We start from the raw sequence: 22,111 nt of genomic DNA on the forward strand, positions 1-22,111 counted from the left end.
AACATGTATATCATATACCTTTTACCAGTAATATATGTATTTAATTCGTAATTCATTATAAACTGTTTAGCGACGAATTTTAGCATACAAGCATGTATAAATATATATACACGAGCACTAGACATGGATACACAATTAATATATAAAAGATAAAATATGAGTGCTTACGTATCAGTATTGAGATTCAATATTGTAGGAAAGTACGTAGACGTAACGGAGATGATAAACACTAGGTTTGATTCACAAATATACCCCTGAACATTACCCATAACCTCCTTGGCAATAACCCATAATTTCCTTAGCTCTATCCCGCTTGAAAACCATTTTGAAAGTGACACGCTTATAACCTCGTCGTAGTATTTTATGTTTAATACTAATTAATAATATTAATAATAATAAGATTAATAATAATATTAATCTTAATAATAATAATAATAATAAGAATAAGAATAATAAGAATAAGAATAAGAATAATAATAATAATAATAATAATAATAATAATAATAATAATAATAATATAAATTTAAATATAAATATGGAAAGTAGAGAGATAGATATGAATTGAATTCGATCACTGGCTTCGAGTTTTATACTATCTGACTTGTCCCAGCCCACCATGCGATCGCATGGTTTTTGGGCATCAAGGCCATGCGATCGCATGGCCCTCTGATCCAGCTCACATTGTTTTAACTTTTTGTTTGTCGACATAATTTAATAATAATATATATAATATATATAATTTAAATTAATTAATTATATATTATATTTTATTCCCGTGCGTAGTGGACTTGTAACTTTTGCTCCGATAAGTCGTACGTCGTCACTTGACTTATGTCCCGGTTCCCGTTTTTCGAATGTCCTTTCGTACATTTAGAAAACTTGCATTTTACGTTTCGTGTCACGTACATTTGTCAAAATATAGCCTGAAATTATCCATAAACTATATCACTCAAAGTGTATCTTAAACTTTCGAGTGTTTTGGTCATTTACTTATATAAATTATCGCCTCGTTATATATACATATACATATATATATAATAGTATCCTTTTTACTCAAAACGTTTTATAATTAAATTAATCTCAAATTTATTATATCATATCACGTTTTTATTTTAAAACTTAACTAAGTAGTTCATTTATGTACTAGAGTTTATTACTTCTTTATGTACTATATGACATATCTAAATTTCAATCGAATCCATAAGAGAGCGTAACAATCGTTTCCTTAATTAATTTGAAATCAAATATATCTAATATATATATAAACACGTTTTAAAATACATTTTGCAAGTTATTCATATATCTAATTCTAACAGTTAATATTCCTTATTATTGTATGTGTCCAAATTACGTTATTTAAACAAACACTTTACCATTAATTTCGAATACCGTTAAACATGAATGATTTCCCAAATCAACGTGGACCTCACAACAGAGACCCTTAATAATATCATAATCCTTAAGGGACTCAATAAATATCTTTTCATTCAATCGTTTGGCATAATCTTTTAACTTCGTAGTAAATATATAAATCAGATAATCAAACCAATAAGTTTAATGCACAGTATCATATACTTCACACTTTGTTACGTTTTCAAATTATAGTAGGTATCTATTTACATATAATTGTTTGCGAATCGTTGAGAACAATCGAAGGGTAATTGAATAGTTCAAGAATTTTGAGATTCAACTTTACAGACTTTGCATATCGTGTCGGAAACGTTAAAGATTAAGTTTAAATTTGGTCAGAAATTTCCGGGTCATCACAACAAAAGACGGAATATCTTAGATGTGATTTCGATAGAAACAATGATGAACAAGATGATGGAGGGAGCATCTGCATTGGAGACCAGATCCTGCATCCACAAACCTCGTTTAGATATCTAGGCTCGATGCTCCACAAATCGGGGAGGATAGATGAAGACGTATCTCACCGTACTAAAGTAGGGTGGGTGAAGTGGAGAGCAGCGACTGGAGTCTTATGCGACAGGAAGATCCCCCTAAAGCTGAAAGGGAAATTCTTCAAGGTGACAATTAGACCTGCCATGCTATACGGATCAGAGTGTTGGCCAATGACGAAGGCGCAAGAGAGAAGGATGGAGGTGGCAGAGATGAGGATGCTTAGGTGGACATGCGGTAAGACGATGTTGGACATGATTCCAAATAGTGTTTTTAGGGAGAACCTGCAAGTTAGAAGCATCATCGACAAGCTAAGAGAATAACGGCTCCGATGGTTTGGGCATGTGAGGAGGCGACCCCTTACTGCACCTGTTAGGAGAGTCGAGGCACTTGCAGTGGACGGTGTAAGGAGAAGGGGTAGACCCACACGTAGATGGGAGGATAGAATAAAGCTCGACTTGAAGGAGCTTTTACTGACCGAGGACATGACTTCTGATAGGAACGCGTGGAGGGCGAGAATTAGAATAGACGAGTAGGCTTTGTTATGTTTGTGTGTATGCGGGTAGGGGTGCTTGTGGGTATGTGGGTTTGGGTGATTGTGAGTCTGTTTTTTTTTTTTTTTTTTTTTTTTTGTTATGTATGTTGTGTACGTATGTTTCTTCTTGTTTTGTGTTTTTTCGCGCTTTGCTTTTAACCAGGATGCATCTTGATTTGGGTATGCTTGGAGGTTTGTGTATGTTTGTACGCATGTTTAGAGTTTCAGGTATAGATGCTTGCGTGTTTAGGGTTTCAGGTGTGGTTGCTCTCGTGTTTAGGTTAGGATGTTTTTGGGTATGTATGTTTATGGTTGTTTTTGTGTGCTTATATGTTTGCTTGGTGTATGTTTATGGTTGTTTGTAAGTATGTTTATGTTTGGATGTATATGTATGTATGGTTATGTATGTTTCTATGTTTTGTATGTTTAGGGATATATGTATGGTAGGGATATAGGTATGTTTAGGGATACATGTATGGTAGTGCGTCTGTGTGTTTGTATGTATGTACGCATGTTTGTTTCATGTATGTTTGTTTTATGTTTTGTTTAGGTATGTATGTATGTATGTATGTATGTATGTATGTATGTATGTATGTATGCTTATGCGGATGTATGGATGTTTGTATGTTGTTTTTGTTTTGTTGATATGTATGTTTTTGTGTGTTTCTGGTTGTTGATTGGTGGTCATATATGTCTTTTTTTTTTTTTTTTTTTTTTTTTTTTTTTTTTTAGTGTAGCATTTCTCTATTTGCCTTGGCCCCCGTATAGCTGTATAAGGTACGTGTAGTTATATATATATATATATATATATATATATATATATATATATATATATATATATAGTTACTTTTTTTTTCATACACGGGTCTGTTAAGCGAGACTTTAGCAAGCGTCGATCTATTGGCGACTTGACTGCCGCTTAGAGCCTAAATTGAACTCCAGGCACGACGTAAAACCTATGAAAATTTGATTCTACCATTTTCATGGCGTCTCTGTTTATTTTATTTTTTATTGTATTATTACTATTTTTTATCTATTTATTTCATGCTTTTTTTTTTTTTGCCGGAGGTCCCCTTGAAAGCAATCTCTCTACCCGTTGAATAGAGAGAGAGAGGACTTTCTTCGCTCTTGTGAGTGTTTGACTCGGGGTGGAGAAATGATTTCTCTTTATTCTAGGATAGAGGAAGGATTGTCTACATCACACCTCTCCATACCCCACTTATATGGGATTGGGTATTGTTGTTGTTGTTGTTGTAAAGAATTCTAAGAAAAAAAACCACAAAGGCTCTGTTAGCAATATATGAATTATAATATAATACACGAATCAACTGAAACCGGGTCGGGTCAGGTATTCATTCATCCGCAATATTTCTTGATCTTCAATTACACACTGTTATTCTTTTCCTTTTTTCTCCCAAAAATGGAAAGCCTAACCCTAGAGGAACAATCAGAATCACAAATAATAATTGCTGTCCCAAATGAAATTTTTCAAGAAATCCTCACCAGAATCCCTGTTAAATCGCTACTCCAATTTCGTTCCGTTTCCAAACCATGGCTATCTCTCATCGCCGATCCATTATTTACCAAACTCCACCTCAATCGGTCCGCCGTCAACCACCGCGCCGCCCTTTTCATCACCGCTTTCGACACCTCAACGCACAAACACCACCTCCTCTCCGCCGCACCTGATGGTGGCTCCGTCACTCATCTCATCACACTCCGGGACGCACCTCTTCTTCAGAGAAATACCCTAGTAGCCGAACATTTACACGGTTTGATTTTATTCACTTGTGGAAACGAATATGTTGAAAACTATTTTGCAGTCGTTATTAACCCTAGCACTCGTAGCGTTTATAAAATACCTGGTGTGACTTCATTACCAAAATACACTTACCGATCCGTAAATATGTGTTATATGTTCGGTTTTGATGAGTCAAGAAATGAACACAAGGTTTTGATTATTATGATGCTAGGTTTTAAAACGTTCCCGCCTATGAGGCCATCTAGTATCGAGTTTATGATATTTTCTTTGTCGGATTATTCGTGGAGAACGATCGATGCAACGCTTCCAATTGATATTAGTGTTTTGCAATTGTATATTGGGACGAAAAGTAGTGTTTGTGTTAATAGTGTGATACATGTGATGCTTCATGGTCAGAACGATATTTTGGCGTTTGATTTGAGAACGGAGAAGTTTGAGATTATTAAGTTTCCTGATGATGCTCTAAATAGTGAACACTCTACTTTCTATAATCATAAAGGTAAGAATACGTCGAAATTAAACCAACCTTCGATAATGAAAGTTAATGGATTGTTAGGAGTTCTTTGTCATGATCGTGTGGTGGAAACTAACGAAATGCATTTGTGGATATTACAAGATTATGATAATCGTTTTTGGATTAGAGAAACTATTACGTTCCCTAAGTCTTGGGTTGAATTAGATGGGCCGTTTCCTTCGGGTTCTGTTTATAGAGACAAGATTATGTTTTCGCCAAAAAGATTGTCTAGGATTATGATGGGAGCATCTGTTTATGACCTGAAGACGGGACGTTTTGAACCTGTAAAGTTCTTTCTTGCTCATCAGCCTCTACGTTCTAAAAACGTGCAATTCAATACTGTTACTAGTTATCTCGAAAGCATTGTCCCTTTACCGTTGAATGTGTCAACTACTTCATGATTTGATAACTCGTTGTGGATATGTGTATGTTATTTTGTATTTCTGGCCCCAAGTATTGTTAATGCTATTTATTTTGAGGGATGCAATCATATATGATAATCCAGTGTATTGTAGTATGTTGATATTTCATCTAATTTCTTGACTGCTTTATTTGATTAACTGTATGTAGTTCAGTCTTGCTACATATTGATCCTAGGTTAAGGCTATTATCTATCAATTAACGGATGTTTTGTTAACCGAACTTTAATTTAGTTGCTTTATTTCAACTCGTGAAATCTCATTCGTCATACAGAGTTTATTGTATGTATTTTCATTGATTAAGTTTTGTGAGTGTAATATTTAATTTTGTAACGAGTAAACATAAAAGGTTCTAAGAGAGAGAGTATTATAGAGATCGTTTCTAGTTCTAACCCTATATAAGATCTCTCAATTTTATCTCAAAAGGGTTTGGAAATTGAATACATTTGGGTGTCTTCTATGTGACTACAACGTCGAGTCCTTAGCTCATATCATGTTTTCTTGCGATTTGGCTTCCGAGTTACGGCGTCACATACGTACTTGGGTTGATGTACAACTGCCGACTTTCTCGCCGCGGTCAGAATGGACGGTTTGGCTTCAAGATTGGCAGGCTACAATTGAGTCGAAGAGAAGATTCGACGTCATTGTTGTGGCTACTTTATGGAATATTTGGAAACTTCGAAAAAATGTCCTTTTTCAGCCACATCCTTTGAAATGTACTTTATTTCATTATATTTGTAATGTTTGGGTTAATTGGATATCTAGTAGAGGTAGACGTCATTTAAGTGAGTTACTCGGATCTTATTTTTTAAGGTTTTGTGAATATCGATGAGTAGTCATAAGACTATATATTTTATTAACATTGATAATTATTTTAGCGTAAAAACAATTCGCATTATGGGGAACATGTCTAAGTGAACGCCGTTTCTCTTATTAGTTTTACGTTTACTTTCTTTATCGCTTTAGTTTATTATTTAATCAATCAAAAGTCAAAACCCTTTTCTAGTTCAATTTATTGTTTTTAAATTCATAAATACATAACTTTTACCCTTAAACTTTAATTGCACGAAGAAGACTATTTGCCTATATGTGATAATATCTACCAGTATTTTCTAGTTTAAATTTAAATTTCGGATAATACGTCGCGTTTGAGCCAAAACACAGTGGACCCATCATATTATTAGGCCGGCCAGGCCCATTGGACCGAAACTGGTTAATTATTAAAAATTCAACCGCTGAATTTAGGGATTATTACCTAAATGCCCATTTTTTTCGAACATTTTTGACTTAGAACCCATAAAAAAAAAGTTTGACAATTTGCTCGCGCAAGGCGCAAGGTGCCACTTTGCGACCTTGCTTCCCGGTAGACGCAATGACGCAAGGTGCCTCTTGTGACCTTGCTTCCCGGGGATGCAAGAACGCAATGTGCCTCTTGCTCCCGACTGCATATCATAATCGATGTTTTCTTTCAGACATTTCATCAAACTCCTTACGTGCACCAAAACCAAAAACCCCTAAAACTCTTGAAATCGTCAATTTCATTTTCAATATTAAGAATCATTTTAAATCAATAATGCCTCCTGTTTCAAAGAGGAAATCGGAACATGTTAGATCATCCGAGCCTAGTTAGTTACCTCTACAAATGTTTTTCATAAAATTTAGAAATATAAATGAGTAGCATTATCTGATTTGTTTTTCTTTTGTTTGTTAGTGCATATTGTGGCGTTACTGTAATTGTAAGATTCACGTAGCCGATAATATTATGCTAATATATACGTATATATGTATGTAGGTGTAATATAATTGTGTTTATGTTGATCGAAATCATATCTGATTGTGGGAATATGTGTTTAGTTAGAGGTTTAGTTGACTGATTTTGAATTATATGTATAATGTAGGTGCAAGTGAGGTGTTTGATGAAATGTCTGAAAGAAAATATTGATTATGCTATGCAGTCAGGAGCAAGGAGCATTTTGCGTTCTTGCGTCCCCGGGAAGCAAGGTCGCAAGAGACACCTTGCGACCTTGGGTCTACCGGGAAGCAAGGTCGCAAAATGGCACCTTGCGTCCTTGCGCCTTGTGCGGGCAATTTGTCAAACTTTTATTTTATGAGTTCTGAGTCAAAAAATGTAAAAAAAAATAGGCATTTAAGTGATAATCCCCTGAATTTGATGGCTAATCATATTATATGGTCGTCCAGTCCCATTGGAACGAAACTTAAACAACTCATGTTCATTAACCGGGTCGGGTATTCTTCCGCAATATATCCCCATTTTCAATGACACACATCTATTCTTTTCCTTTTTTTTTCCCCCTAAAAATGCAAACCGTCACCCTAGAAGAACAATCAGAATCACAAATGACAATTTCGTTCCCAAATAAAATCATTCAAGAAATCCTCACCAGAATTCCTGTGAAATCGCTACATAGATTTCGATCCGTTTCCAAACCTGGCTATCTCTCATCTCCTATCCATCATTTACCAAACTCCACCTCAATCGCTCAGCCATCAACCGTCGCACCGCTCTTTTCATCACCGCGTACGACACCTCAACACACGAACAACACCTCCTCTCCGCCGCACCTGATGGTGGCTCCGTCACTCACCTCATCACGCTCCACGACGCTCCTTCTACCGAGAGACAAACCACAGAAGCCGAACATTTACACGATTTGATACTATTCACTTCTGAAAACGGATTTGTCGAAAATAATTTTGCATTTGTTATTAACCCTAGCACTCGTAACGTTTTTAAATTACCTGGTGTGGCTTCGATACCATAATACACTTACGGATCGGCGCATATATATTATATGTTCGGTTTCGATGAGTCAAGAAATGAACATAAGGTTTTGAATATTAGGATGCTCGATCTTAAATCGTTACGGCCTTTTAGACAGTCTCGTATTGAGTTTATGATATTCTCTTTGTCGAATTATTCGTGGAGAACGATCGATGTGGAGCTTCCAATTGATATTAGTGGTGAGCGTTGGTACTATGGGATGAAATCTAGTGTATGTGTTAATAGTGTGATACATTTGATGTTCAAAGTCAGAATGAAATTTTGGCGTTTGATTTGAGAACGGAGAAGTTCGAGATAACTAAGATTCCTGAGGATGCTCTACCTAGTGAATCAACGACTTGGTATAATTGGAATGGTAGGAATACGTTAAAATTAAACCAACCTACATGAATGAAAGTGTAATCAGATGTCTTCTTAAAAGAAACATTGTGTGTTCCTCGCGTGACTTTCCACACTCCCCCACTCGAACTTCCTATCAATGGTTTCCTCAATCGTGATATGGTTTCATGCACTTGGTCATCTGTGGTCCTAGTGTGCAAGTGATCTTCTTCCTCAATTGAAGTTTCTTCAAGAGTTAATTGATCCACAGGTATATTTTCAATGATGTTTTCATCAACTGGTTCAAGTGCTGCTTTGGTTGAGGTTGTTTCAGTTGCCTTCATGCTCTTGGTGTTTTTGCTGGTCTTTGAGTCGGATGGTGCCATTTGTTGGTACGATTTCATTTTAGAATATAACAAATTAATTGTTCATTTCAATAAATAAAAAAGAATAAGAAGATTAAATTTAATTATTCCCTTAATCTGATGTGGATATGATTGAAGGAAAAAGAAAAATTAAGGGTAAAATTGAAAAAAAATACCATAAAGTATATTACTTTTATACATTTCTTTAAACTGTTTGTTTTTTTTCTAGTGACAATAAATATGGACGGAGGGAGTACTATATTAATGACATGACTCTTTGGATTCTTAGTTGGTTAATTTAAGTGCTTTATCAAGACTCGTCATATTTTTCGGTTTGTTCTCGCTATGGAGGTTGTTCCTTTGCTCGATGATTCCTTCTCCTCTATTCGCCCATAGCTCGTTGGGGTGGATATTGTGAGTGATATGGAGAATTGTAGCTTTGGGCCGGATTGAGTCTCATCGTATGCAACTAGTGTCTCGCCTTCAATAGTCTGTTGGCGTTCAATATTCTGATAATGCAATAGGGTCAAGACGCGTGAAAAACCGGGGATTAGGCTGTCTCAATTGTATCGGTTTCATTAACGTTTGTTTGTTCAAAGTTGCAATAGTATGTTCTTGTAGATCATGCATGTTGGTTTAGCTCATATGGTAGTTCAGATGTTAGTTCATGTATATTGGTCAACTACATCGACTATCCGCTAAAACATATTGTTAAGTTTGTATCACTTGTAACATTTTAGATTCCCGGATCTTGTTCAATTTTAACTTATGTTTTTAATTAATAAATGAAAAATTAATGACTCACAGATGATAATGAAATATTTAAATAAACAAATAAATTTCGACTGTCTTAAAAAGAAAATAAACATTTACCCTTGTAGGAGTATTAGACTCTTGCTTAAATAACGTTTTAGCATATTTAATAATTAATGAATTAATCAATAATAATATGTACAAATAAAAGAACGGTGAACCGTGAACATGTAGGACAAGTTCAATAATAACATTAGCAATCTAGCATAAAATGTAAAACTAAAATATGAAAAGCAATCAACCAAAACATGTCACATGATGTTAACACCCTATTGTATTATTTGTACCGATTGTTCAATCACTTATGGGAGGACAGGTTTTTAAACCTAAAAAGATAGAATCCAAATTTAACAATGCGAATTTAATCGAATTATATAGCACCTTTCAAGCATGTTACCTTCAACAAAATTCAACTAAAAACAAATACCAATGAGTAAACATTTGTACTATCAAAGAATACACGAAAGCTACAAAACATACGTCACATTTGAGCCAAGAGGCCCAAGACACAATGGACCCAACAAAGAAACGAATAGAACACTTTTTTTTAGTAAGCGAGAAAACTCTCCTATAAACGAGCACATTGGCTCCCCCATTGAAGGTAAAAGTGTAAAACCTCGGCTAATCAAGCCCTCCGAGCGCGAGACCTGGTACCGGATGAATTGCGCATTATGCGCACCCTATAGTCACACTCCCTTTTTGAATAATGTGGAATAAACAGGAATTGAACTCGGGTGGTGTACTTCATTGGGCAACGCAGAATGAATAAAACACTTAAATCATTCTTTTTTGTCACTACAATTTTGGAGCTCAAGTAGAACTTTTATAATGCGAAATATTCAATTTAGAAGAAACTTACTAAAAATTCAAATGTTGAATTTGATGGGCCATCATATATCGGACAGGCCCATTGGACCGATTATGACATAGCCCATGTTGCTTTACCAGATCGGGCAATCATCTGCTACATTTCCCCCAACTTCAACTACACACTGCCCTTTCTCCCAAAAATGGAAACCCTAACCCTAGAGGAACAATCAGAATCACAATCGACAATTTCATTCCCAAATGAAATCATTCAAGATATCCTCACCCGAATTCCTATAAAATCGATACTCCAATTTCGATCCGTATCCAAACCATGGCTATCTCTCATCGCCGATCCATCATTCACCAAACTCCACCTCAATCGCTCCGCCGTCAACCACCGCACCGCCCTTTTCTTCACCGCTTTCGACACCTCAACATACAAACACCACCTCCTCTCCGCCGCACCTGATGGTGGCTCCGTCACTCATCTCATCACACATCAGGACGCTCCTTCTACCGAGCGATCTACCACAGAAGCAGAACATTTACACGGTTTGATTCTATTCTTGTGGAAACGGATTTGTTGAAAATAATTTTGCATTCGTTATAAACCCTAGCACTCGTAATGTGTATAAATTACCTGGTGTGGCTTCGATACCGAAATACACTTTTGGATCGGTGCATATCTGTTATATGTTCGGTTTCAATGAGTCGAGAAATGAACATAAGGTTTTGCAAATTAGGATGCTCGGTCTTAAAGCGTTGCAACCTTTTAGACCATCTAGTATCGAGTTTATGATATTCTCTTTGTCGGATTATTCGTGGAGAACGATCGATGTGAAACTTCCAATCGATATTAGTGGTGAGCATTGGTACTATGGGACGAAAAGTAGTGTTTGTGTTAATAGTATGATACATGTGATGCTTCAAAGTATGAACGAAATTTTGGCGTTTGATTTGAGGACGGAGAAGTTTGAGATAATTAAGATTCCTGAGGATGCTCTACCTATTGAATTAGCTACTCGGTATATTCGAAATGGTAGGACTTGTTTGAAATTCAACAAACCTTCGATAATGAAAGTTAGTGGATTGTTAGGAGTTCTTTGTTCTGATCGTGTGGTGGCAACTAATGAAATGCATTTGTGGGTATTACAAGATTATGATAATCGTGTTTGGGTTAGAAACACTATTACGTTCCCTAAGTCTTGGTTAGAATTAGATCAGCCATATCCTGTGGATTCTCTTGATAGGGATAAGATCATGTTTTCGCCAAACAGATTGTCTAGGAATATAATGGGAGCATCTGTTTATGACATGAATACGGGAAGTTTTGAACCGGTGAAGTTTTTTCTTCCTCATAAGTTTCTACGTTCTAAAAATGTGGACTTTCATAGAGTTGAAGTTATGTTGAAAGCATTGTGCCTTTACCAATGAGCGTGTCAATTGCTTCATGATTTAATAACCGGTAGTTGACGATCTGTATTTTATTTTGTATTTTCTGGCCATAGAGTGGAATTATTGTTGTTGTATTTAGTTCACAGTTTTATTAGACATGGATCTTAGGTCAAGGCTATGATTCTGTGAATTAACGAATGTTCTCGCTCAAGTAAGGTAGGGCAATAATGGTATATTGGGAAGATTTTAAGATAACCTGCCAATATCGAATGCAATCTATCATATATGGTTTTATCAAGGTAGGTGATTTCAATTCCGCTCTCAACTTTCGAATTTTAAGTTATTTGTTAGTTCTTGTTTCTGTTGATTTTTTGTTGTTGTTGTTATTGTAGTATCATGTCTGAAGTAATTTTGTAGGGTTCCAATCACTACCCTAATACAATGTTGATTTGTTGATGATATATTTGAAGTTGTAGTTCATATGTTATAAGTACCATACCAAGAACAGTATTTAAGTTGTGGATAATGTAACAATTTTGATGCCGAACGAAATCGGAATCATCAAAAAAAAGCCTCTCGAGACTCCCTCTCATGTCAATACTTAAATTTCTACACTCTTTACGTTGAATATAAACATGTCAATGTTTTTTTGTTATTTGAATGTTAAATTAAAAGATGACGAGTCAACAAAATTGAAAAGGTCAATGGAAAATTGAAAAGGGCGGGTCAATGGAAAATTGAAAAGAGCGGGTCCTCGAGGTTGATTGTTATGGTTCGTCTTGTTTTTCTTCGGTTGCTTTCATTCGCTGTATTTCGTCTTTATTCGGTTCTTTGTTTGGTTAATATGTTTGTTTTTTTCGGGTTGTTAGGGAGGCTCGTTTGTAGTTAGTTTTTTGTTTAGTTGGTTGCTTTCTAGGCTCGAGCCTTCCCGTTTTTCCCTAGTCCTTTTGTATTTTCCGTTGAAGAGCGTTTTCCTTTGGAAAACGGTCTCGTTTCTATGAGTTTTCGTTTTTTCGCAAAAAAAAAAAAGTCAGAGTCAACAAAAGCATGTCAATGTTTTTTTTTCCGCCAAAAATTGGAAAACTTATATTGAACCTTAGCGCTTCACCAATAGTGAAAGAGCCCTTCAAAATTCAGGAAACAAAACGGACTCGGATAACGCCTCGACCAAAGAAAGCAACACCTACAACCTAACCTAGAACTATCGTGGAGTGAGACGTAACCGAGCAAAACAAGCAAAAACGTGCAAAGAACAACAATAGAACTTTACACAAAGCAAATCACAAACGTAGACTAAACTAAACCTAAACAACCAGGGAGCTAAAACATACCCAACACATTGACTAAACCAAAAAGAAAACACCCAACAAGAAGAAAGATCCAAGTTAAACGGCTGCGTCAATCGCCTTCTTACAAGGTTGATCCGATGTGAACCAGCAGCACACAGGGGTCGACTTCATCATCATCAAAACTTACATCTTCATCCCAATTACTAAACACAAGCTAGTCGCAACCTTTGCGAAGAAAACACGAACCCGAAACCAAATTTGAGTCGTCTTCCACGGGTTTATTTTTCCTTTGAAAAATTCTTTTAGTACCCCCAATACACTCGAACAGCACTTTATATTCTCTAGCAAATTTCCAAGCCTTTAAGTACCTTTTTGCACAAGGTTTACCATAGCAAGGGCACTCTAGACCGCCGTTTTCTAAATTCAAACCAACCTAAGAACTATCAACGTGAGCATCAACAGAGTTGGAACATAAGCATACCCAGAGGCGGAACATAAGCTAACGATAAATGGATTTTCATATATTATACCCTCCTAACTTGAAGACAAAAGGTTTAAATTTTTTTTTTTTGAACGGCAAGCTTGCATCAGCGTATCATTTATTTCAACGACACTCATCATTTGCACACAACACACACGTTCGGGCAGGAAACCCGAACCATATTACAGGGATCCGAACCTTAAACCATCCCGAGGGGCAGGCGGGTTGGATCTGGGTCCTGAATAGGTCGGTAAAACCTTCCCTCGGGGCAACCCGGCTTATGGTAAGTAAGCCTACCACGGGTATTTTTTAAAGAGTGGGACTCGAACTTGAGTCCACTCTCCCCCTTGCCCTGGCCCCACCGAAGTGAAACCAAGGATACCATCAAGCCAAGATGTTGATGATAAGGTTTAAATTTTATGAATTAGTGATCTCGCCCCCTCGAATAAAAAAATTAAGTTTCGCCACTGATATCAGGCACGACAAATTCAAAACTAACATCACCTGAAGACGTGGCCGAAACATTAATCGATTCCGAAGTGAAACCCTGTTTTTCTTCTTCTTTGCATAAGGCTCCTTGCGCTTCCTTGAAATGGTTCAAGTATACTGCTGCCGTCGAAGAACCATCCACGACCTCAATACACGAATTGCAAGACACAAACCCAAAATCATTTACTTCTCATAAAAGCCCGCAATTGCTCGATTAACATTGGAAACGGAATCAAAAGCAAACTTATTATCAAGCGACCGGGGCAACACCGAAGGGTCCCCAATTTCATTGCCCCTAACCTCGATCCAAGCAAATCGGAAGAATGTTGCAGCTCTTGATTCAACACACTCAATGACGCAACAGAAAGCCCCATCCTACGAGCTTGAGCAATCCTTATCTTGCAGACCTCTAAAAATTTCTGGACCTTTTCATCTTCAAACGGAGCACAATAAACCACCATAAAGGTGCGAGTAATACTCACGGTAACAATAGGGATAGGAGATGAAGTAATCCTAGAACGATGGTTAGTTGATGAAATCTATTTTTTTGTACCCGGTTAACTGTTGTACATTTTGAAATGTGATTATACATTTTGCAGACTATGTCGTTTTGTTTTTGTAGGTCACTCATATTTAAAAATGATTTTGTACGCCGTCTAAATGTATATCTTGTTCATACATACTAAATTAGACTAAAAACTCGTCGTTAAAATGTAAATGATCGTGTATTAGGAAAATAGCTAAATTAGTACTCCGTATAAATAACTGTAAGTACGAAATACGATTGTATTTGTGTTATTTTACATATTTTCGATTAGTTTTTATGCAATATATATGGATCAATATCTAGATTTAGATGGCGTACAAATTCGTTATGAAATATGAGTGAGATATAAACACAAATTAATAAACTTAATAAACTTGAGTGACCTCAAATATTAGTTGGAACCATATTAAACCATTAGAGCACTTTTATCGGTTATGTCGTTGGATCCGCCAACCACTCACACCAATATTAGCAACAAGTGGTTGAACCACCGTGATGCATATTTTCGATGGATGACAAATTGAATCACGGAACACTTGTATTTATTTGTTGTACATAATGCTTTTGAACTTGTACATTGAATTAATTAATTAATTTAGTGGGTGTGTGGAAGTGTATGATGGGTACGTCATAATTGTTAGCAGTTAGTCTTTGGTTAGTGATAAGAAGAAGGTGTTGATGTGGCGCTGATGTAGCAGTCCGTGATACCATGACATAACGTCATGGTTAAGAGTGCTCTTAAAACCACAAAAGATCTTATGAAGATTCCTTATTCATATCGAATCCAATAATGGATTCTAGGATATACGGACTATTAGGGTATCATTTCCTAACTCTCAAGGTAAAGTCGGGAAAGATTGAATTGAACGGTAAATAAATTGACTAGTAAATTCTCATTGACGTTTCAAAGTTATACTTTTGCCCGAGTCATGCCAGTTGCTAGAGCATTTTGACAATTTTATTTTTTAGAGCGAATCGTTATAATACTTTCGAATATGAACATTTCGATTAATAACTCAAACTAGTTTACGAATCCTCGCTTCGCGCCGGGGGTTCGTTTTTCAATGTATTTTTTTGCGTTTAGTTTGTAAAATTATTTCGTGGCTAACGATGATGTCGTTGAAGCGCAACTCGAGTCGAACTAAAAGGTATAATCCGTGAAAGATTTAAATGTTATTTTAAATTAACAATATATGTGCATATCCGCATTTCGCTATGGAATTGTCGACTTTTAAAAATTTAACGCAAAATCAACGTGTATGAAAAGTATCTCAAATATTTAGCGTTTTTTAAAAAGCGTCCGTTTTGCATATAGTTAGTGACATTTTGTTCCTAAAATTATTTCGAGTTTAACGATGGTGCCGGAAAAATTTAGGGTCAATCACCAAAATACCCATTTTTTTGGTCTTTTCTGAGCTGGTACCCAAAAAAAAAAAACCTTGACAAAATGCCCGCGCAAGGCGCAAGAGACCTTGCGACTTGCGTCCTTGCGCCTTGCGTCCTTGCGCCTTGCGTCCTTGTGTTAAAAAATTAGGTCAAATATAGAAATCAGACACCACATATACACACACACCCCGACACTCAGCTCTTGCGACCACTTTGCGACCGACGGCGATTACAAAGAACCTTGCACTTGCGACCCCCTTGCGACCCGTCTACCCTTGCGACCTTTCTTCTGAGACTCACCACATCACCACCACCACCACCACCATCGCCAGCACCACCGCCATCAGTACATCTCACCACCATTACCATCACCGCCTCCATTAGCATCACCATCACCACCACGATTGAGAAAAAGGAAGAGAAAAAAAACCGACAAAAAACGTGATCAATATGTCACAAGAACAGGTAAGTGTTTCCTTTCAACTATCTCCGTTCGATTACTCCATTTCTATGTCGAAAATGATATATAATTTTTGTTGCACACCAAGTGTTCGATGAAATGCTTCAACGAGCTTGGTGATGCAAAACTCACTTATAGTGTTGCTAGATTTGTTAAAGTTACAGTATTTGGAAGCTAACATTTTATAAAAACTGGAACACGATTGTTTTAGGGCTTAAAACTAGAATCTGGTATAGGCGCAAGTAAAGTCTTGCGTCCTTGCGTTTTGTCCCTAGTAGCTGGCGCAAGGCACGTCTTGCGTCCTTGCGCCTGTGTGATACACGAGACGCAAGGTGCGACTTGCGTCCTTGCGCCTGTATTTTTCTTCTGAAAAACTGTCTGTTTCAGGGATATGTTGAGGCGAAGTTGACGATGAAGAATATGCTTAATGTTATACCTCAACTAAAGGCATCAATGACTGAGAATCAACAAAAAATTTTTAGGGGAACTTGTTTTGGTCGTTGGCTAGATCTTTCTTACACCGGCAATGATCCGGGCCTTGTACATGCAATGCTCCAAAGAAAGAGTGAGCGACCGATAGGAATAGATGAAAAGTACCCTGCTGATGATGAGGAAATATGGTTTAGTTTCCGTCCGAATTTCAAAATTAGATTTAGTAGGCGGGAATTTTGTCTCATCACGGGGTTTAAGTTTAGTCGTCGCACGGACATGGCACATTACATTCCCAGAAGTTATGATGTAGAAACACCACCGATTAGACGACGTTGTTTCCCAAATCGTAAAGTTAATTCAAACATTACAATTACCGATATCCAAAAGCTTTTATATGATGGTGCTGATTTTGTGGTTAGTGATGATGATGTCGTGCGACTAGCCATTATTTTGATTGTGGAGAGAGCGTTTATGGGTAAGCAAGGGATTCATGTGGTGAGCAAAAAATACCTATGGCTAGTTGAAGACTTTGCTAAATTGAATGACTACCCGTGGGGTAATCGTATTTGGGATGCCACTTACCCCGTAGTTAAAGATGGATTTCAAGCTCGGGAAAGTCAGTTAGAGGTGGGAAAGGGTTATACTTTGGTCGGTTTTATGTGGTCATTTAAGGTAAAAATAAACAAGTTTGGTAGATTTGGTTAATACCTCTACATTTGAATCGTATATTATTTTTTTATGCGTCCTTATTTATTTAACTAATTTTGTAGATTTGGATTCTCGAGGCATATCGACGAACAATTAAAAGTTTTGCCCACAAGACAGACAAAAATGGAGTACCGAGGGCCTTATTTTGGAAACGTTCATCGGCTGAGACTTTTTCAGTCACTGATTACCTGCATCTACTAAACGTTATGGTAAGTGTTGTTTTTAACATAAAAGTTTTGTTGGTGCTGGAAGAATATAGAGTAAGGATTTAGGATAAAATGGGTTCTGTGATGGGCGCAAGATATATCTTGCGTCCTTGCGTGACCAAGGCGCAAGGTTCGTTCTTGCGACCTTGCGCCTGCACCTTACGTCATATCGCCAACGCAAGAGTAGTCTTGCGTCATCAGTAATTAGGCGCAAGGACGCAAGACCAACCTTGCTCTTGGTTACTGATGACGTAACACGCAAGGTTCACGGCTTGCGTGTTTGTTTCCGGGACGCAAGGTTTGTCCTTGGGTCCTTGCGCCTTCAGCTAACGTCTTATGGTCAACGCAAGAGTAGTCTTGCGTCATCATTTACGAGGCGCAAGGTTGGTCTTGCGTCCTTGCGCCTTTGGATTTAACTTTTGCTGCTGTTGTACAGGATGATTGTCCGAAGAATAAACGACCTTTTCGTACTCTGCATCCCACTGATGTTGAGAGTGGATGTCAATGGTGGTTAAAAAGTTGCCAATACTTTGATGGGACGGAAGTGGATGAGGAAGTTGAAGAACCTGTTGAAGATGAACCTGTCAATGAGGAACATGGTGGTGGAGAACAGTCTCAATCTCAATCTCAATCTCAGTCTCAATCTCAGACTCAATCAAACTTATCTACTGATGCAAAGGAATTATACATGTCTTTGGTGAAACGGATGGATAGGCAAGAGAAGGAGCTGCAAGAGTGTAGAACGCAAATAAATGATCACGAGAGAAGGAGCTGCAATCTCAATCTCAGTCTCAATCTCAGACTCAATCAAACTTTGCGTCTGGTGTTTTGAGGTGTTCTGGCACAGGCGCAAGGTTCAGTCTTGCGTCTTTGCGCCTGGTCTTTTTAGGTGTTCTGGCACAGGCGCAAGGTGTGACTTGCGTCTTTGCGCCTTGTGTTTTAGGTTTGACGCAAGGTTGTCCCTGCGTCCTTGCGCCTGTTGTTTCTGGTTGACGCAAGGTTGTCCTTGCGTCCTTGCGCCCTTTAGTCTTGCGTCCTTGCTTCCATTCTGCAGGCGCAAGGTATGGTCTTGCGTCCTTGCGCCTATTACAGTTTAGCTAATATTGTGTATGTTTTTTGCAGATTTTGATCCCCGTTCACTTTTACGATGCTCAACACTTTATTCTGATTGTGTTGAACTTGGAGGAACAGAAGATATTGGTGTACGATAGTTTGCCCGGTCATGTTGATCAAGAAATTGTCAAGCTCACCAAAGATCTGGGAGATCAATTGCCTGTATACTTAAGAGCAATTGATTACTTTAACCAAAAGCAAGACTCCCAGATTGTTGACTACTTGGAAAACAAGGAGAGCATCGAGTTCATGACCGAGGCAGCACCAGTCGTGCCGGTGCAAGGTGGAAGTAATGGGGACTGTGGTGTTTGGGTCTGCATCCATATGGAGAGGGTGATCTTTGGGTGGGATGAAATCCCAAACATTGGAGATCCTAAAAAGGCCGCAGAAGACTACAGAGTGAGAATGGCCAAGACCTTCTTTCGTGCACGCTTTGATACCCCAGGAACCCCCACCAAAAGAGAAAGCAAAAGTTGGTAACTGAGGTTTTATTTTGGAAACTGTAGTTAATTATGTAATTTGTGTATAAAACTGTAAATGTTGTAAACTGTGAACAGGTCCGTAACTGTATTTTTGAAGGCGCAAAGGTGTGTAATCAGACCTTGCGACCTTGCGTCCCGTAATAGCCGTAGACGCAAGGTCCTTCTTGCGGCCTTGCGCCTCGTATTTAGAAGCAGGCGCAAGGTGATTCTTGCGTCTTTGCGCCTTTTTATTAAGCAGGCGCAAGGTTCTTCTTGCGTCCTTGCGCCTATTTTTGAAACACACGCAAGGTTCATCTTGCGACCTTGCGCCACAAAATTTTTATTATTCTTGTAACACTAGCTTGTGCATTCAATATTATAACATATGAAGTAACACACGAAACCACATCATAAAATACTAATTAAAAAATATTACAACAATGGAAGACATCACACCTTAATTTGTTCCTGAAAATAAACGTATTCTAGGAACTAATTACTACCTAAATTGTACGTTGGATAAAACTGAGATTGATAAGCTTGAGATGGTTCGACTGTCTCTTTCGCCTTCGAGGTTGTGTTTCTTGCCCGTTGAGAAGTTGATTCACCTGTTCGGTCATAAGCAGCTGGGCATGTTGATCGAGAATGACCTGGTTCTTTGCAACGACTACAAGTTCTTACTTTTTTTGAAGTTTCTTCACCTTTTGAAGGAATGCGTTTTTTACCTTTAGGACGTCCAGGTTGTCTTTTCTTTAGAACTGGGGGGTGTACAAGTTGCAAAATCCCGGGAACCGGATCCGACCATTCAGACCGATGGGGGAGAGGAAGAATGTGTTCGGAATACGTATTTATGTATGTTTGAGTGCTGAACCAATGTGATACATAACAACTAATATCCTCCACTCCGAAGTGTCGTGCTGATGCAATCACATGACCGCAGGGTATGCCTGATAATTGCCATTGACCACATGAACAAGTTCTATCTTGTAGATTAACCAACCCATTTTTTCGTCCATCATGTACCTCTATTAGATCATTTGTCGATGGAAATGCTCTCCATCTTCTTGATTTGTCCGTCCTCTTAGCTAGCTTACGTTCAACATATGGAGTAACCGGTGAAGTAAGACTAACTGATTTGTTGCGATGTTTGAAATACCAATCCTGTATTGAACAACGAAAAAATTCGAACAACATGCAAACGGGTAGTTTACGAGCATGTCTTGATAGAGAGTTTATAGACTCTACACTGTTGCTTGTAAGGTATGAATACCTAATATGAGTAGATTGACTTCTGGACCATCTATTGATACCATCCTCACATAGAACTTTATAAGACGCTTTCAATCTCCTTCGAAATACATCCAGATGATCATGAAAATCCGACGCACGGTACGCCTTAACCATTTTCCAAAAGTGCCATTCGAAGAATTTCATCTTGTTGGATTTAGTTTTGATGTTCATGAATAAATGACGTGCACAATGAGCGTGAAACGCTTCCGGAAACACGTTTGCAATGCCGTGTGCTATTGAAGCAGCACGATCAGAAATAAAAGTAATCTCTGACATACGATCAACCATACCATAACTCATTAAATGATCTCTTAGGTTACCAAAAAACCATGACCAAACACTGTTTGTCTCGCCTTCACCAATTCCATAAGCCAATGGCAAAATTCCATTATTGCCATCCATCGCAACAGCAACTAAATTAGTACCCAGGTACCCACCCTTTAAATGTGCAGCATCGACGATGATTATCGGGCGCACATGTTGCACAAATGATCGAATCTGCATGAAATTTTCACAGTAAATCAAATATTATTAATAAAGACCTCATACACCATACGCAAGGCGCAAGGTTTTTATTGCGTCATTGCGTATTAGTTGGCGCAAGGTGACCCTTGCGCCTTTGCGTATGGTGTACATATTAAAAGGTGGTTTTTGCTAAAATATATTTACTTACAACTACTCCAATGGACATGTAACACATCACAAATTTATTTTCTTTATCGGTAACCAAATTGGTGATGGTCCCCGGGTTGTGGATCTTAAGGTTATGAAGGTAAATGGGAAGCATTCTAAAGGAGTCATCACTACTGCCACGTAACATCTCTATTGCTTGACACTTGGCCCTCCATGCTTGATTGTATGATACACTCACTCTAAACCGATTAGCTACATCATCACGTATATCTTTTGGTTTATACTCTCGATTAGCAGCCTTGAACGAATCCATAAGAATACTACCCAACACCTTTTTAGTAGCATGTTTATTGTTTCCCATAATTTGTGTGCGTGAGCAAGTGTGTACGTCATGCAACTTTTTAACCATAAAGTTTTCAGTGTGTCTTATTTTGTATGCACTACATTTCCACTCACAATTTGGCAACACACATTTAGCGGTGTACCGAGATTTGTCTGACTTTACAGGCTTTATTTGAAAGTTTTCTTCAAGGCATTTTGTAAATAGCTGGTTTAGGAATTCTTCCTTGTTCGAAAACGTTTGACGAACTTTGACCAAATCAGATACCTGATACGTGGTTGGAATTGGGGTCGTAAATTCTGGGTTTTCTTCATCTTGCTGACTGTGTAGAGTTGGCATATTCCAGAATACATCTTGTTTTTCTTCATCTTCTTCATCTTCATCTTCCTCGTCACTTGCTTCATCCGATTCACTAGACCCAACAACAGGTATAAACGGGTTCTCTATTTTTTTTATTTTACACACGTTCTCGGCGCCATGGTTGAAGAAGTCAAATTCTTCTGTGTTTGGAGGTGGTATTTCAGCCTGTTTTTCTTCCGAATAGTGTGTTTCGAGGTTTGGTTCGGAATTGTGTATTTCATCCTGTTCTTTTTGCAGATGGTGAGTTTGTTTGTTTGGTTGAGACTCGAGAATCCGGAGGTTT

The 22,111-nt window shown here is 37.8% G+C and overlaps 2 protein-coding genes across 2 annotated transcripts; both read left to right on the top strand.

Moving 5' to 3' along the window:
• Positions 1 to 3,816: 3,816 nt before the first annotated feature.
• On the top strand, positions 3,817 to 5,313 carry LOC139867320 (F-box protein At5g65850-like). The gene has a single exon (XM_071855681.1). It carries the CDS (start codon positions 3,855 to 3,857, stop codon positions 5,109 to 5,111), a length of 1,257 nt encoding a protein of 418 aa, XP_071711782.1. The 5' UTR covers positions 3,817 to 3,854; the 3' UTR covers positions 5,112 to 5,313.
• A 5,618-nt stretch (positions 5,314 to 10,931) lies between these two features.
• Positions 10,932 to 11,672, top strand: LOC139868907 (F-box protein At1g30790-like). The gene has a single exon (XM_071857245.1). The coding sequence runs from the start codon at positions 10,932 to 10,934 to the stop codon at positions 11,670 to 11,672; it is 741 nt and encodes a 246-aa protein (XP_071713346.1).
• Positions 11,673 to 22,111: the final 10,439 nt, after the last annotated feature.

The sequence above is a fragment of the Rutidosis leptorrhynchoides genome, chromosome 9 (genome assembly GCF_046630445.1).
Source record: "Rutidosis leptorrhynchoides isolate AG116_Rl617_1_P2 chromosome 9, CSIRO_AGI_Rlap_v1, whole genome shotgun sequence".
In the NCBI taxonomy this organism is placed as follows: domain Eukaryota; kingdom Viridiplantae; phylum Streptophyta; class Magnoliopsida; order Asterales; family Asteraceae; genus Rutidosis; species Rutidosis leptorrhynchoides.

What these genes read in the sequence shown, in the direction of transcription:
- LOC139867320 (XM_071855681.1), top strand. Translation starts at nt 3,855, where the DNA reads ATGGAAAGCCTAACCCTAGAGGAACAATCAGAATCACAAATAATAATT.
- LOC139868907 (XM_071857245.1), top strand. Translation starts at nt 10,932, where the DNA reads ATGTTCGGTTTCAATGAGTCGAGAAATGAACATAAGGTTTTGCAAATT.